Source organism: Nicotiana sylvestris, chromosome 1 (assembly GCF_000393655.2).
Source record: "Nicotiana sylvestris chromosome 1, ASM39365v2, whole genome shotgun sequence".
Taxonomy (NCBI): domain Eukaryota; kingdom Viridiplantae; phylum Streptophyta; class Magnoliopsida; order Solanales; family Solanaceae; genus Nicotiana; species Nicotiana sylvestris.
The window spans coordinates 35,359,297-35,376,680 of NC_091057.1; the positions used below are offsets into that span (position 1 = coordinate 35,359,297).

At 39.9% G+C, this 17,384-nt stretch overlaps 1 protein-coding gene across 2 annotated transcripts; it reads right to left on the reverse strand.

Moving 5' to 3' along the window:
* Positions 1-643: 643 nt before the first annotated feature.
* On the reverse strand, positions 644-8,177 carry LOC104233909 (PHD finger protein ING1). 2 transcript variants are annotated; one of them, XM_070145839.1, is made up of 7 exons: positions 8,072-8,177; positions 6,086-6,157; positions 5,289-5,480; positions 4,338-4,397; positions 4,153-4,230; positions 1,066-1,225; positions 644-979 (listed from the first exon to the last, which is right to left on the reverse strand). In XM_070145839.1, exons 1-7 carry the CDS (start codon positions 8,097-8,099, stop codon positions 970-972), a joined length of 600 nt encoding a protein of 199 aa, XP_070001940.1. In that variant the 5' UTR covers positions 8,100-8,177; the 3' UTR covers positions 644-969. The 2 variants fall into 2 exon arrangements, with proteins under 2 accessions (XP_070001940.1, XP_070001914.1); XM_070145813.1 differs by having other exon boundaries at positions 4,134-4,230.
* Positions 8,178-17,384: the final 9,207 nt, after the last annotated feature.

Genomic DNA, 17,384 nt, shown 5'->3' on the forward strand with positions numbered 1-17,384 from the left:
TTTTTTCTCTTATATAAGACATGCATGATTATAAGAAGCCAAACACAAGCAAAATTGAACAGTTTCTAGGCATGGTTTTTTCACAAATCAAGGCTATCTTTTTGTTATGCATCTTCTTCTTTTGCTTTTCACAAGCAAAATGTAATATATTTACCGGGCAAAAGTATGAGATTTATGTATGAATGCCCCCTATATATACTATGGGTTCATTCTACATCTAAAGACAATGATACAGGGTACCATAATATTGCTCCAACAACTAATATCAATTGGTCATTTCATGTCAATTGGTCTAAAACTCTTTTTTTTTTTTTTTTTTTTTTTGCCATTTTTGGTGGAACTTTAAGGGTTTAAGGTATTCAATGATAAAGATAAGTGCGTTGAAGAATTAACCCAAATAGCCGTTCACCTAATCTCTTAAACTAAAAATAGCCGGCGGATATATAATATAAGTATAATTCATGTATAACATATATATATATATATATATATATATATATATATATATATAATCTGTATATACATATATACAGATTATAAATATTGTACTAGTGTGTTCCAGCCCGTGCAATCGTTTGTCAATGGACTGTCAAGGAAGATGGTGCTTATTTGACAGACGGTCAAGGTGTAGATTACAAATATGTTAGATTGGTAAAAGACAATAGTTTATTTGTTCGTTATAGTTCATAATAAACAAGAGTAAATTTTTTGTTGACTTATTGTACTTCCCTCCTACAATTAGAATGCAAGAGTGACTTGTTAATAATGGCTACACATAACAAAATTACAGAAGTACAGTATCTACATAAATTTTTCCGGTGGTAAAACGTCTTAAATCAGTATACTGAATTATTTTCTTCTACTACTATCATCTGCCTTTCCGCTTCTTTTGTGTTCCTGCACAATCCGCGCAAAACCATTTTCCCTTTGGCTGTTCTTTAAGGCCAACACAGCCGTAGTGGAACCACTCTATTTTGCACTGTAGAAGGAGTAATCAAATTTTAGCAAATGTTCAATCTAATCAAGTTAAAAAAGAGGATTGATGAAACTTGGCTGAGTACATACATTAGGATTGTCGCACGCAACCATTTCACCATAGCTAACTTGATTGCAGAAACAATATGTTGGTTCATTTGGATCAACAGGTAGATCCAAATCCATTCCACTTGGTGTTGCTGCTGCTGCTGCAGTGGCTGTAGCTGCCGCTGCTGTAGCAAGACGTGTTCTGCAGAAGAAATTATTCCCTTTAACACAAGTTTAGTCTGTACTACACAAGGACAGATATATACAATCACACAGACATTTATCATTCAGGCCACAGAAACTGAACCTTCATGGCGAAAAATGTGGAGACTTGGAAAACTAACACCAAAAGTGAATTAAGCTGGTTCAGTGCCCAAGGGAAGCCATTTTGTCCAAATTAATGCATCAGACAATTTTTTCTGCTTACACTTAATAAAACTGCATCTTTTAGAATGTTCCCCTTTCTAGTTTCTGCAGCAAAAAATCTGACATGACTTTTTGTATTAATTTGCTCCAATGTGAATACTGCTTTTCCAACTAATATCTCACATTTTGTAGAAAACAAAGTAAACAAAAAGAAACCTTAGCCAATTTCTCACTTCCCAATAAAATATTACTTCATATAAAATAAAAATAAAGTGAAACTTGTTTCATGATTAGTGGCAGAAATACAGTGTTCAATAGAAATTCACACTAACACACTCTTGGACAAGCCAACATTCGGAATAAATATCTTCTCTCAACTATTACAAACTCAAAATCATAGAAAACTCATTCCGTCGTATAAAAGGTAAGAATTATAATCCCAAGAGTTGCACCCAGGGCTTTGGTTTAACTGAAAAGGCAGTACAGCATGGATAAGCCACCTATTTGCAATAATGAGTATCTAGCGACCCCCGACCAGTGAGCAATCGGAATTACAGTTCCTTATATCAACGCTTAAGACACCTATTTCCCGTCCTCATGAACGAACTTCTTTAACATCCTAACAGAAGACCATAAATCCTATATAGAGAAGGACCTAAGCACCCAATAATTTACGACTCTGCCTAACAGTCTATATCATTGTCAGCCTGAACTTTTACAAGAATCAACGACTCAAGGGTACAAGGCAAGATAACGCGGTATACCTCATTATTTACGTCAATATATTGCTCATTGTGAAAACAGAGAAAATAAATAGAAAAGAGAACTCATCTTGAATCTCTGTGAATAGCATATTTTGCACTTAGTCAACTGGGAGGACGTGACGTCCCCAACAAAATTTTGGGGGGGAGGGGGGTTGAGGAGCACGCTCTATGGAGGAAGGGGATAGCAGAAAAGGATGGAATTGTTGACATGGGATGGAGGACTGAAAATATCATAATTCCTTTTATATGTGGACTTTGGAGGAATATTATGAAAGGAAGCGGAGATTTCATCAGCAACATAACCTTCAGGGTAGGGGATGAAAGCAGATCAACTTTGAAGTTACAAGTGGTCAGGGCCAACTTAACCCTAAAGGGCTTTAGTCCCCAAAAGTTTAGATTTCAAAATTGCTCAAATTATATATAAGTATATAATATGCACTTTTTATTAGTAAAGAATGAGTCTTTTTTAATTTTGTTGTCAAACTTTCACAAACCATTAAGCACAAATTTCCAAAGCTTATGCTACTATTTTAAAATATGATTGAAGTAATTACAGTTGAAAGTTGTAGCCAATAAACATTGCAGTTAAATCCTACTTCTTTTGTCTAATTCACTTAAACTTGAATCAATCTTCTTTGCAACTTTGACTTTGTACTATTTTCCTTCAATTCTTTGAGTGCCATTGCAAATATTCAAGGTCAAACTAATTAGAATATCAAACTATTAGATTTGTAAAACCAGTCTTAACACTAAACCTTTCTTAAAGCATAATAGTCACTATGATATTCATGGTTTCAACTTATATTTTGGAATTAAAAGTGCTAAGAGAAATTTTAGAAGTAGAGGATAATATTCTAATTGACATACTCAATCAGGTGAAGTCTTTGTTCTTCTTTTCATAAATATTTTATTGCTTATAGAATAATTTAAACATTTTCGGTATTATCTCAGTTGAAAGAAAATTTAAAACATTAAGATCAATAAGATCTTGGTTAAGATCAACACTATCTCAAGAAAGATTTCAAGATTTGGATATAGTCAATCAAAAAAGAAATTGATTATAAAAAATCAAAAAATCATTACTTTACTTTTTAAGAAGTTAAAAGGATACACTCCAAATAAAATATACAAAAAAGTTATTGAACAAACTTAAGGCCTCCTAAGATTTTGGCTTTAGACCACATATTCTATAGGGTCGCCGCCCCTGCAAGTGGTGTAGGAAGTGACTTTGAGACATCGCCGAACATTTACAGTATCTCAAGCAGAAGGAGATGACAAGAGAAGATTCGAAGGGTACAAAAGGGAGAAGTTCTTTGGGCCGTAAGGGTTAGGAAGAACTTTCAGGACTAAGAAGTAGTTGGATTGCAAGACCTGGTTGAAATATCTTGCAGGCAAAGTACATTGGCAAAGTAGGCATCATAAGCAGTCAGCCAGTAGGCCAACATTACATTGGTCTTTACACAAAGTCGTAGAGGCTCCGACACCATATGAAAATAGAAAAAGAAACTTGTCTAGAATTGGTTGGTGAATAACATAAATGGAAGCTCCTAATAGTTTAGGTTACATGAAATAGGTAAATTTAAGCTGAAGAAATAAAAAAGTTCAGGCTAAATTAATTTTCCTAAGTAAATATAGTTTAGGCTAAGAAAATTTCCTGAATACTAAATTCCAAATTATGAGATGACCAAATAGAATAATCCATACTATTAACCAAGACATATTCTAACTTTTAGCAACATTGATCTCTTGACTTTCAACACATAATCAATTTATTCTTTTAGATGATTGAGGCTTCTTATTAGATTTCCATTTCAAATAGGAAATGATACTAATTAAATAAATAAAGAATAATCATCCACAAAGTGCAATAAGCATTAGAAATGGTGAAATATGGGGATCATTCCGTTGGATGGCTATTTAGATCAATACTGCAGGAAAAATGTAATAAGCATAGGAATAAGATAGAGATATATCACTTACTTCTTGCGCCCTCCCTTACCTTCACCAGACCTTCCGGACTTTCCATTATTTTCAACAGTGGTAGCAGGAGTTCCAGTAACAACAGCAACATCTCTTTCTGCATAAAAGAGAATCCATAAAGAGAAAGTTGTTCAACAGTCAGAGAAACGAGTAAGTTTGGACACTGTTCTTGGTGAAGAGATGATGAAGCTGATACAAACATACCTCTCCGGAGCTCTTCATCAAATTTTTTCAAGTACTGATCGAGCTGCTGAATGTGAGCGTCTACCTGTTTCAAGAATTTCTCACTAATTGTCATAAAGAGTTACTGATGACCGAATAATCAGCAAAAACTACAACTCTTATCACACCTCAATTCCAAACCACACAATGATCACTTGATTGAAAAAAATAAAAACAATAGTGCATGTCAGAAGTGAAGAAATATGCGTACAACCAATCATTTACTCCTTTTCGTATTCATCTTATCAAAATCATTTACTCCTTTTCGTTGTATCAGTTTGTATTCATGCCGGATATCCGTTCAATTAACACCTGCATAATCTTGTCTTGGGCCATATATTGGAGCATATTTTCAAGGAAGCTGAGATCTCAAAAATAGTCGGGATTCAGCAACCAAAACTAAGTTCACGTATGGGGTGATCAATAAAAATTCAACAGAAGCTCCTTAGACATAGCCCTTGGAATTCATACAAATTTTTTTTAGGACATGATATTATGATCAGAATCATGATCATTTTTGTGTGTCCTTTAAAATGCCAAAATTGGAAAATTGCCCTATCCACCATACAGTCAAACAGGGACTTTGTCATAATTGCTACTCAGAATGACTGTCTGGTTAATGCCGTAATCTTTCTCTTTTGTTATTCAGGAACAAAGGGAATTTAGACAAAAACTTCTTCTACAGGTAAAAAATGAACAAAATATTTCAAAGATTAACACACTCACAAAACCATTTCTACATTTTATCCAATTCAAGCATCAAGAGAATAACCACTTGATCATCCATTTCCAACTTAACAAGGACGCTAAAAATAGGAGAATGACCAATTGAGCTTAGAGCAATTGCACCTAGAATAATTGAACTGAAGGAACTGTGACTATTGAACGAAACTGTTTGCTTGATGTAGAAAGAGGATGCAATTCCCAAAATACCTACCAGATCATATGCCTGAGAAGCTAATGCAACTTTCTCATCAGCAATTCGGATTGCATGCTTTTGCTCATCCAATGCATCATCAGAGAATTTGATTAGTGAAGAGTCTGGTGTCACGTTACCAGCCTTAATACGCTGTATCATATCCTCTATTTCTTTCTCACAACGTTGCTCATTTTGCCTCTGGACTCCTGTTCAGGGGAAAAGAAAAGCACTTTCTTGGTAATAATGCCATACACTAGGCAACAAAGAAACAACATACACCACTAACCTACTGTGTGTGTCGGGCTACTAACACAGCAATGCTAAATAATACTGAGAATCTTACAAAATCACCCTATACTCCCTTCTCCAATCAGGAGTATACTTATGATCATCTTTGCATTGTAAAACAGAACAAAGGGGCGATATGGCTAATTGCTGAACCAGTTGAACACTGGCAATCAGAATGGTACTGTTTTGTTCTGCAACTTAACGATGATATACCACTGAAGCTTCTACTAAACTAGGTAATGGCAGTAGTAGACGTTCCATCAGATATGGTGCAAAGGGACTACATGAAGGACTACACGCTACAATAAGCTGCCTGTCAGCATTGTGCCAAAGATGGCTCCTTATTCCACTTAAAATCCATAAACTTTCCAGACTCAGAATGCTAGTGGATTATCAATCTACTAGATATTGTACAATTGTACTTAATTAAGCACAATACAATGGAAAGTTGGAAAGCAGCTAACTTGCATAAGAGAACTTTAATAGTCCAATAGTATGTAAAGCTTTGCACTATAAGTAATACCTTGCAGACTTTTATCTAAATCACGCAATAAGGCATATTTCCTCCGTAAATGGTTCGGAAGAGCTTCTATATCTGAGACAATGTCATCAATATAGCAACTTGTTAGAAATCAATGCAGAATTACACAGAGGAACTAATTCATCCATAATTAGTAATGCATCACACTTGCATAGACAATACTGAATATCATGCTCGAAACTAGAATAGGTTCAGCGTTTCGCCTCGCTTAGGCAACATTTCAATTCAGGCCACCAGGAAAGTAAGGCATGCATCATATCACTAATGGGTTATGTCATGAAGTGGGCACTACTAAATAATAACTACTTCACTAAGTTACAAACTTTAAAAAAAAATCCATTTCCTTTTTATATATAATTATTTTATTGTGCTAATAGTTTATCACTTTTTATGACGGTGGTGTCCGCCCCCGCTTGTGCATACCTCGACTATTCCACCGGGTACCTGCTATCTTCCACCAATACAAGTTGCGTTTAAAGTTATTATTCTAGATTACTTTTTAATTTTTGGAATTTTCTTCTCGCCGCTATATTTGCGCCTTACACATAAAGCCCCAACAGACATTAGCAGCATATATGCTTAAGTTATTTGGAAAACTAAATTTATCAATCCAAATTATTGTCCTTACTTACACATTGGGAATGTATAGTAACATTAAATAAAAAATTGTTAAATCTGAAAAAATGGAAACCTTTAAGCTCTGTCGGAAACAGCCTCTCTACTAGAGCTGTCAAAACGGGCTAGCCCAGTCCAACCCAGTCCAAGTCTCGTGGGCTTTTAAATTTGATGGGTTAGGGTGGGCTGGCCCTCCATCTATATGGGCCTTAAAATGACCAGCCCAGCCTAGCCCTAAGAGGGTCGCGGGCTAGGACGGGCCGGCCCTTCAATTCTTTTAGAAAAAAATATTTTTTCAATTTTTAGATATTTTTTCGTGACCTAATCTCTTAATCATATGAACGACTTCTGTTTATTTAGGTGTACAAGAATCTTAATATTTGACAAGGAATCTCGTAATTGAAACGCAAATTCTCTATATCTCTTCTTTTTTTAACATTACATGAATATTTTTTAGTACTTTTCTTTCACTTTCCTTAGGTTCAGGAATTGCTTTAATAAGTTTATATGTTAATGGTTTTTATTTAGGTTTAACATTATTTGTTGATTTCATCATTATAATCCATAAATTTTAAAAATTCGTGAAATTTGCTAGTGTTATCAATTTTCTTTGGGTATTAAAACTTGACCATTTCTATACTGAAGAACAATTTAATAATTAATAATATATTAAAGTAACCAGACTGATTATTGGCCACTCAAAGTAATATTTTCTTTTGAAAAATATTATTATTGGCCACTTAAAACTTTCCTAGTTCGTTGTTAATTAAGCAAAAGAAAAACTAATCTTGTCATACTACATGCATGTCAAAAATATAAATTCTAGTTGATATGGAAGGGTAAATGAGCAATCTAAGGTTGAAAAATGGGGATTATAGTTAATATTTTTTTAGTTTTTACTTTTTTTAAATATTTAAATGAATTTAATTAATTTTTGGCCCATGGGCCAGCCCAGACCCAACCTCGGTCAAGCCTCAAGGGCCAGCGGGATGACTTGGGCCGCGCTTATAAGCCTCAATTTTAAATGGGCTAAAAAAATCCCAACCCAGCCCTATCCAAGTAGCGGGTTGGGTCGGGCTGGCCTCACGGGCCAAGCCCATTTTGACGGCTCTACTCTCTACCCTCAAGGTAGGGGTAAGGTCCAGACCCCACTCGTGGAATTGTCTAAGGTCCAGACCCCACTCGTGGAATTGTACTGGGTTTGTTGTTTTTGTTGTTTTAAGCTCTACATTAAAGAAAATACAAAATAACGCTACATTCGATAAATCTATAATACAGAAATAGGAACAGATAACAATTATACAAAAAAAAAAGTATGGTAAATAAAACTTTAAAACTAAAATTCAGACTTACTGGCTTGAAATTCATCGATGAATGACATTTTCCGGAGAAACTTTATATTTTAGAGGAAAATTTGACGATTCGGTTAATTGCATGAGAATCTTCCCGCCAGCGACGATTTGTTCGTTTTGAGTTTCAAGCCCTAATATAGGATCCGATTTCGATTAATACTAGGACATTTATGCCCCTAAAGTTTCTTTATTTTTACTTTGGGGTAATTTCACTTTAGTCCTCATGAGATTTCTGGAATTTGTAAATCTGCCCTATATGGAATTTTTATTTTCAAAGAGAGATTTGTGTTTTTGCCAAAATTGGGGATTTTGTGTTGTAATATTTAATGAATCTCTAGTATACTATTTGGCATTTAGGGAGAAATGCCCTTTACTTGTAAAATTTTGCATTTTTCCTCATTTAATTTTCTTAAGATATATTATTATTATTATTATTATTATTATTATTATTATTATTATTATTATTATTATTATTATTATTAGGAAGCGGAAGGACTTCGTAAATGAAGATTCAAATCTCCACCCACGATGTGACGACCCGGTCGGTCGTCTTAAGAATTAACGCCCCTATCCCCTATTAACTGCTTTTTCCAAGTTTTTTTCTGCTATTTTGATTTGACGGGATGTTCGGTTTTAAGTTTCGGAGAGTTTTGGGATACTTAGACCCTAAATGAGAGCTTAAGTGTTGGAAAGTTGACCGTAGTCGGGATAGTATGAAGACGGCCTCAGAATGGAAATCTGATGGTTCCGTTAGATCCGATGGGTGATTTTGGGGTTGGGAGCTTGATCAGATTGTGTTTTGGAGGTCCGTAGCTAATTTAGGCTTGAAATGCCGAAAGTTGAATTTTGGAAGTTTCCGGTTTGATAGTGAGATTTTGATCCGAGGGTCGGAATGGAATTTCGAGAGTTGCAGTAGTTCCGTTATGTCATTTGGGATGTGTGTGCAAAATTTCAGGTCATTCGGACGTGGTTTGGTTGGGTTTTTGATCAAAAGCGAAATTCGGAAGATTTTAGAAACTTAGGCTTGAATCCGATGTGTTTTGGTTGATTTGGTATTGTTTGAAGTGTTTTGAAGATTGGTACAAGTTTGAATAAGGTTTTAGGATATTTTGATGCCTTTGGTTGAGGTCCCGGGGGCCTCAGGATGAATTCGGATGGTTAACGGAGAAAATTTTGGAGTTGAAGTTGCTGCAATAGCTAGTCTTCTGGTATTTTCGCATCTGCGGCTTGGGGACCGCAGATGCGACGCCGCAGAAGCGGCTTTGTGTCAATTCCTCAGGAACCGCAGTGCGGTGAAGGGCTCGCAGAAGCGGAACCGCTCATACGGTTAGAGGTCCGCAGATGCAGAAGTTAGCATTTTAATGAAAGTCATAGATGCGACGTTGTGTCCGTAGAAGCGGGACCGCAGATGCAGTCCCAGGGCCGTAAATGCGGAAATCGCTGTGCAGAACATATAAATAGTTGCCTTCTCGAATTTGAGGGATTCTTTCACCATTTTCATCCGGGTTTGAAGCTTTTGAGAGAGATTTTTGAGGAAAACAAAGGGGAATCACTTGGAGGTAACGTCCTTGACTTCATAACTCATTTTTATGTGATTAAAGACCTAATTAGTGGTGAGAAATCTGGGAAAAATGGGTAATTAGGGCTTGAGTTTAAGAGGCCTTTAATATAGGATTTGAAAGGTCATTTAGACTCCGATTTCAGTGTTCTTATTATGTATAGACCCGTGAGAGTATGGGGTTTCTAAAAATATAAATTTCACCCGATTCCGAGATGTGGCCCCGAGCGGCATTTTGGTCATTTTACATAATTTCACGTATTAGCTTAGAATTTAATTGTAGAATCAGTTACTTGAAGTGTTATTTACATTATGACATTGAATTGAATAGATTTGGGCCATTTGGAGTCGAGTACTCGTGGCAAGAGCATGGTTTTGGATTGATTTTGAGTCGGTTCGAGGTAAGTGGCTTTCCAACCTTGTGTGTGGGACCTTCCCCTTAGGATATGATATATTTGATAATTGAAATGCCTTGTACATGAGGTGACGGGTTCGTACTTGAGCTAATTGTTGAAAATCCGATTTTACTTTAAGTATTTCAATTGAGTTCCTTTTTCCTGCTTTACTCTACTTGCGAATTTAGCATGTTGTAGTTTAGAAAAGCATGTTTAGTTGACTTAATTGCCTATTTGCTTAAATTGCTTTAATTGCATTACGTGAAGCATGTTAGGCTAGAATTAACTATTTACTTGGTACAGAATTTGCATTTAATTGAGTATTCTTGTGTTGTTTCTATGTGTTTTTAATTTGGGACTACGGGACGACATCCCGGGAGATCCCATGTACGTATTATGATCTGAACTGAGGTGCAGGATACCAAGAGATCCCTAGCATATATTGAGGATACCAAGAGATCCTCAGGATACCAAGAGATTTCTAGCATATATTGAGGATACCGAGAGATTCTCGGGATACCAAGAGATCCCTAGCATATATTGAGGATACCGAAAGATCCTCGGGATACCAATAGATCCCTAGCATATATTGAGGATACCGAGAGATCCTCGGGATACCAAGAGATCCCTGGTATATATTGAGGGTACTAAGAGATCCTCGAGATACTGAGAGATCCCCGGTTACTTCTTTGTGGTTTGCCTTCATCTCTGTTTCCGTTATTGTACTCTTATTATCCTGTGTAGATTCTTACTGTAGATTCTCAATTGTACTGCTTATCTTATCCTGTCATCTTTATAATTATTTAATCTCAGTAGGGCCCTGACCTTCCTCGTCACTACCCAACCGAGGTTAGGCTTGACACTTACTGAATACCGATGTGGTGTACTCATGCCCCTTCTGCGCATGTTTTTCATGTACATATCCAGGTACCGCTACTCAGGCCTATCATCCTTGAGGAGACGACTGCTCTAGAGACTTCGAGGTACATCTGCTACGTCCGCAGACCGAGAAGTTTCTTTCTATTCCTGCTTTTAGTATTTTAGCCCATCTGTATTTGTTTTCTGTTCTTATTAGACATTTCGGAATTAGAGCCATGTAGTATTGATCTTAGCTTGTGATTTGTGGGTTTTTGGGTCTTGGATTTATGTTTTGGTATTAAGAGTTAAGCATGGTGTATGCTGAGCGGCACATTTAAACACTGTTACTGCTTTATTTCTGTTTTAAATTGTTTACTTCTACAAAATTTTGGGTTTTTCTTTCGCAAACTAGGCTTACCTAGTCGTAGAGACTAGGTGCCATCACGATGGTTCACGGAGGGCGAACCGGGGTCATGACAAGTTGGTATCAGAGCTCTAGGTTCATAGGAGTCATGGATCACAAGACGGTTTATTAGAGTCCTGCTGATCGATACAGAGACGTCTGTACTTATCTACGAAAGGCTATGTAACTGTTAGGAAAAATTTCACTTCATTTAATTTCCTTGTCGTGCGATATTTTGACATCACAATTCTAAACTTTTGTCTTCTATTCTATCACAGATGGCGAGGACACGTGCTACTCAAGATGATCAGGCACCCGCGCTCCCTACTGCAGCCGTCAGAGGCTGGGGCCGGGGTAGAGGCCGAGGACGTGCACATGGTGCAGCCAAAGCACCTACGCGAGCTGTTGCCGAGGTACCACCAACAGTTCCAGCCGGAGTCTAGGCACCTGACACGCCTACTGCTACTACTACTCCAGCTCTTCAGGAGACTCTGGCACAGTTCATGAGCATGTACACCACTTTGGCTCAGGCAGGGTTGCTTCCCCTTGCAGTAGCCACATCCTAGGCCGGGGGAGGAGCACAGACTCCCACCGCCCGCACTCCTGAGCAGTGAGTGCATGTTGAGCAAGTCCTTGAGATTATTCTTGTACCGTCTGCAGTGCCAGTTCAGCCCGAGGACAGGGCAGCGACTTCCGAGGATGAGCAGTTGAGGCTTGAGAGGTTCAAGAAGTACAAGCCTCCTATATTTAGTGGTCTCGCATCGTAGGATGCTCTGGGATTTCTTGTTGAGAGCTACCGCATTCTCCGTACCATGGGTATATCAGGATCGAGCGGGGTTTCCTTCACTACCTTCCAGCTTCGAGGAGCCGCCTATGAGTGGTGGCGCACCTATGAGTTAGACAGTCCGGATGAGGCTGCTTCACTAACTTGGACTCAGTTTTCAGATCTGTTCCTAAGAGAGTATGTTCCTTAGAGCCTCAGGGATGTATGGCGCACAGAGTTTGAGCATTTACACCAGGGCGCTATGACTGTCTTAGAGTATGCTGTCTGTTACACTAGTTTGGCTAGGCATGCACCAGCCTTGGTTTCTACTATTCGCGAGAGAGTTCGCCGGTTTATTGAGGGCCTTATTCCCAGCATCAGGTTTAGCATGGCTCATGAGTTGGAGATGGATATTTCTTATCAGCAGGTGGTGAGCATTGCTAGGAGGATTGATGGTATGCACGCTAGGGAGAGAGAGGAGAGGGAGTCCAAGAGGTCTCGAAAGTTGGGCCATTATTCTGGTGCCCGTACCCCAGCTGTAGGTCATCATGGTAGGGGTTATATGAGTCGTCATGTTCATTCAGCTCTTCCAGCAGCCAGTAGTGCTCCAGCTCCTCCTAGACCTCAGGAGCATTATTATGCACCACCGGTATCTAGCGCGCCTCCTACGCGGGGTGCTTTCAGAGGTCAGTCCAGCAGACCTGGACCTAGCCAATCACAACCACCACGCCCTCCCAGAGTTTGTTTTGAGTGTGGTGACACACGTCATATGGTGTGGGATTGCCCCAGACTTGGGAGGGGTGCACCTCCACAGACTTCTCAGTTCACAGCGTGCCCCGCAGAGTTCTTAGGCTATGGTTGCAGCTCTAGTTGCTACCCCACCTGCTCAACCAGCTAGAGGTAGAGGTCGGGGAGGTAGAGGTCACCCTAGAGAGGGAGGCCAGGCCAGATACTATGCCCTTCCGGCTCGTACCGAGGCTGTTGCCTTTGATTCTGTCATCACAGGTATTATATTGGTTTGCCACAGAGATCCATTGGTTCTATTCGATCCAGGTTCTACTTACTATTATGTGTCTTCTTATTTTGCTCCGCATTTTGGTGTACCTCGGGATTCTTTGAGTTCCCCTGCTTATGTTTCTACTCCTGTGGGAGACTCTCTTGTTGTGGACCATGTTTATCGATCGTGTTTGGTTGCTCTTAGTGGTTTTGAGACCAGAGTCGATCTATTATTACTCAGCATGGTTGATTTTGATATTATCTTGGGCATGGACTAGTTGTCGCTCCATTATGCTATTCTTGATTGTCACGGCAAAACTGTGATGCTAGCTATGCCAAGTGTACCACATGTTGAGTGGATGGGTACTTTAGATTACACTCCCAGTAGAGTTATTTCTTTTCTTAAAGCTCAATGTATGGTTGAGAAGGGGTGTGACACGTATTTAGCTTATGTGAGAGACGTCAATATTGACACCCCTTCAGTTGATTCAGTTCCAGTAGTACGGGATTTTCCCGATGTGTTTCCAGCGGATCTTCCAGGCATGCCGCCTGATAGAGATATTGATTTTGGCATTGATCTGTTGCTGGGAACTCAACCCATTTCTATTCCTCCATATCGTATGGCTCCTCCTGAGCTGAATGAGTTGAAGGATCAGTTACAGGAATTGCTTGATAAGGGTTTTATTCGGCCCAGTGTATCACCTTGGGGTGCTCCTGTCTTGTTTGTGAAGAAAAAGGATGGTTCTATGCGTATGTGTATTGATTATCGCCAGTTAAACAAGGTTACAGTGAAGAACTGTTATCCTTTGCCTCGTATTGATGATCTGTTTGACCAACTTCAGGGCGCACGAGTATTTTCTAATATTGACTTGCGCTCAGGTGACCATTAGTTGAAGATTCGGGAGCCAGATATCCCGAAGACTGCTTTCAGGACTCGGTATGGTCATTACGAGTTTCTTGTTATGTCATTTGGGCTGACCAATGCCCCAGCAACCTTTATGCATTTGATGCACAGTGTGCCGGCCGTATCTTGACTCGTTCATCATTGTCTTTATTGATGATATTCTGGTGTATTCCCAGAGTTAGGAAGATCATGAGCAGTACTTGAGGACTGTGCTTTAGACTTTGAGAGAGAAGAAGTTATATGCTAAATTCTCGAAATATGAGTTTTGGTTGGATTCAGTGGCATTCTTAGGCCACATGGTATCGAGTGAAGGTATTCATGTGGATCCGAAGAAGATAGAGGCTGTGTAGAGTTGGCCCAGACCATCCTCAGCTACAGAGATCCGTAGTTTTCTTAGTTTGGCGGGTTACTACCGTCGTTTTGTGGAGGGGTTTTCATCGATTGCAGCCCCTATGACCAGGTTGACCCAGAAGGGTGCTCCGTTTCAGTGGACGGAGGAGTGTGAGGCGAGCTTTCAGAAGCTTAAGACATCTTTGACCACAACCCCAATTTTGATACTGCCTATAGGTTCGGGGTCTTATACGGTCTATTGTGATGCCTCTAGGGTTGGCCTCGGAGGGGTGTTGATGCAGGGTAGTATGGGGATTGCCTACACATCCAGACAGTTGAAGATACATGAGAAGAACTAACCTGTTCACAACCTTGAGTTAGCTGCCATTGTTCACGCCTTGAAGATTTGGCGCCATTACTTATACGGTGTGCCTTGTGAGATTTATACTGACCATCGGAGCTTGCAGCACCTGTTCAAGCAAATGGATCTAAATTTGCGCTAGAGGAGGTGGTTAGAGTTGCTGAAGGACTATGATATTACTTTTTTGTATCACCCGGGCAAGGCCAATGTAGTGGCTGATTCCTTGAGTCGTCAGGCGGAGAGTTTGGGGAGTTTGGCATATTTACCAGCATAGAAGAGGCCTACAGCGATGAACGTTCAGGCCTTAGCCAGCTAGTTTATGAGATTGGATCTTTCGGAGCCCAGTCGGGTTCTAGCTTGCGTGGTTTCTTGGTCTTCCTTATTTGATCGTATTAGGGAGCGACAATATGATGACCCTCATTTGCGTGTCCTCAAGGACAAGGTTCATTACAGTGATGCTAGGGATGTGACTATTGGTGATGATGGGGTATTGAGGATATAGGGTCGGATTTGTGTACCCAATGTTTATGGGCTTCGAGAGTTGATTCTAGAGGAGGCCCATAGCTCACAGTATTCCATTCATCCGGGTGCCGCGAAGATGTATCAGGATTTGAGACAACACTATTGGTAGAGGCGAATGAAGAAAAATATAGTTAGATTCATTGCTTGGTGTCTCAACTGTCAGCTGGTGAAGTATGAGCACCAAAGACCGAGTGGGTTGCTTCAGCAGATAGAGATCCTGGAGTGGAAGTGGGAGCGGATCACCATGGACTTTGTAGTTGGGCTCCACGGACTTTGAGAAAGTTCGATGCTATTTGGGTGATTGTGGATCGGCTGACCAAGTCCTCTCATTTCATTCCTATGTGTACTGCTTATTCTTCGGAGCGGTTGACGTAGATTTATATTCGGGAGATTGTTCGTCTGCATGGTATTCCGGTTTCCATCATTTCAGATAGAGGTACTCAGTTCACATCACGATTCTGGAAGGCCGTTCAGCATGAGTTGGGTACTCGGGTGGAGTTGAGTACATTATTTCACCCTCAAACTGATGGACAGTCTGAGCGCACTATTCAGATTCTTAAGGATATGCTCTGTGCGTGTGTGATTGAATTTGGAGGGTCTTGGGATCAATTCTTGCCATTGGCGGAGTTTGCTTACAACAACAGTTATCAGTACAGCATTCAGATGGCACCGTACGGGGCTTTATATGGTAGGCAGTGTAGATCTCCGGTGGGTTGGTTTGAGACGGGTGAGGCTAGACTATTGGGCACAGACTTAGTTCAAGATGTTTTGGAGAAGATTAAGGTTATTCAGGATAGACTCCGTACAGCCCAGTCCATACAGAAGAGTTACGCGGACAGGAAGGTTCGTGATATTTCCTATATGGTTGGAGAGCGGGTTCTGCTTCGGGTTTCGCTTATGAAGGGCATTATGAGATTCGGGAAGAAAAGGAAATTGAGTCCGAGATTTATTGGCCCTTTTGAGATATTGAGGCGTGTTGGGGAGGTTGCTTATGAGCTTGCCTTACCTCCCAGCTTGGTAGGAGTTCATCTGATATTTCATGTTTCGATGATCCGGAGGTATCATGGCGATCTGTCGCATGTGTTGGATTTCAATTCAGACCAGTTGGACAAGGATCTATCTTATATTGAGAAGCCGGTGGCAATATTGGATATGTAGGTTAGAAAGTTGAGGTCAAAGAACATTGCATCAGTGAATGTAAAATGGCGGGGTCGGCCGGTCGAGGAGGCAACCTAGGAGACCGAGCAGGATATGCGCAGCCGTTACCCTCATCTTTTCACTACTTCAGGTATGTCTCTATGCTCGTTCGAGGACGAACAAATGTTTAAGTGTAGGAGGATGTGATGACCCGGCCGGTCGTCTTAAGAATTAACGCCCGATCCCCTATTAACTGCTTTTCCCAAGTTTATTTATGCTATTTTGATTTGCCGGGATGTTCGATTTTAAGTTTCGGAGAGTTTTGGGACACTTAGTCCCTAAATGAGAGCTTAAGTGTTGGAAAGTTGACCATAGTCGGGACAGTATGAAGACGGCCTTGGAATGGAAATTCTATGGTTCCGTTAGCTCCATTGGGTGATTTTGAGGTTGGGAGCATGTTTGGATTATGTTTTGGAGGTCCGTAGCTAATTTAGGCTTGAAATGACGAAAGTTGAATTTTGGAAGTTCCCGGTTTGATAGTGAGATTTTGATCCGAGGGTCGGAATGGAATTCCGAGAGTTGCAATAGTTCTGTTATGTCATTTGGGATGTGTGTGCAAAATTTTAGCTCATTCGAACGTGGTTTGGTTGGGTTTTTGATCAAAAGCGGAATTCGGAAGATTTTAGAAACTTAGTCTTGAATCCGATGTGTTTTCATTGATTTGGTATTGTTTGAAGTGTTTTGAAGATTGGTACAAGTTAGAGCAAGGTTTTAGGATATGTTGATACCTTTGGTTGATGTCCCGAGGGCCTCGGGATGAATTCGGATGGTTAACGGAGGAAATTTTGGAGTTGAAGTTGCTGCAGCAGCTGGTCTTCTGGTATTTTCGGATCTGCGGTTTGGGGATCGCAGATCCGGCGCTGCAGAAGCGGCTAAAGGGCCGCAGAAGCGGCTTTGTGTCAATTCCTCAGGAAATGCAGATGCGGTGAAGGGCTCGCAGAAGCGGAACCGCTCCTGCGGTTAGAGGTCCACAGATGCAGAAGCTGGCATTTTAATGAAAGTCGTAGATGCGATGTTGTGTCCGCTG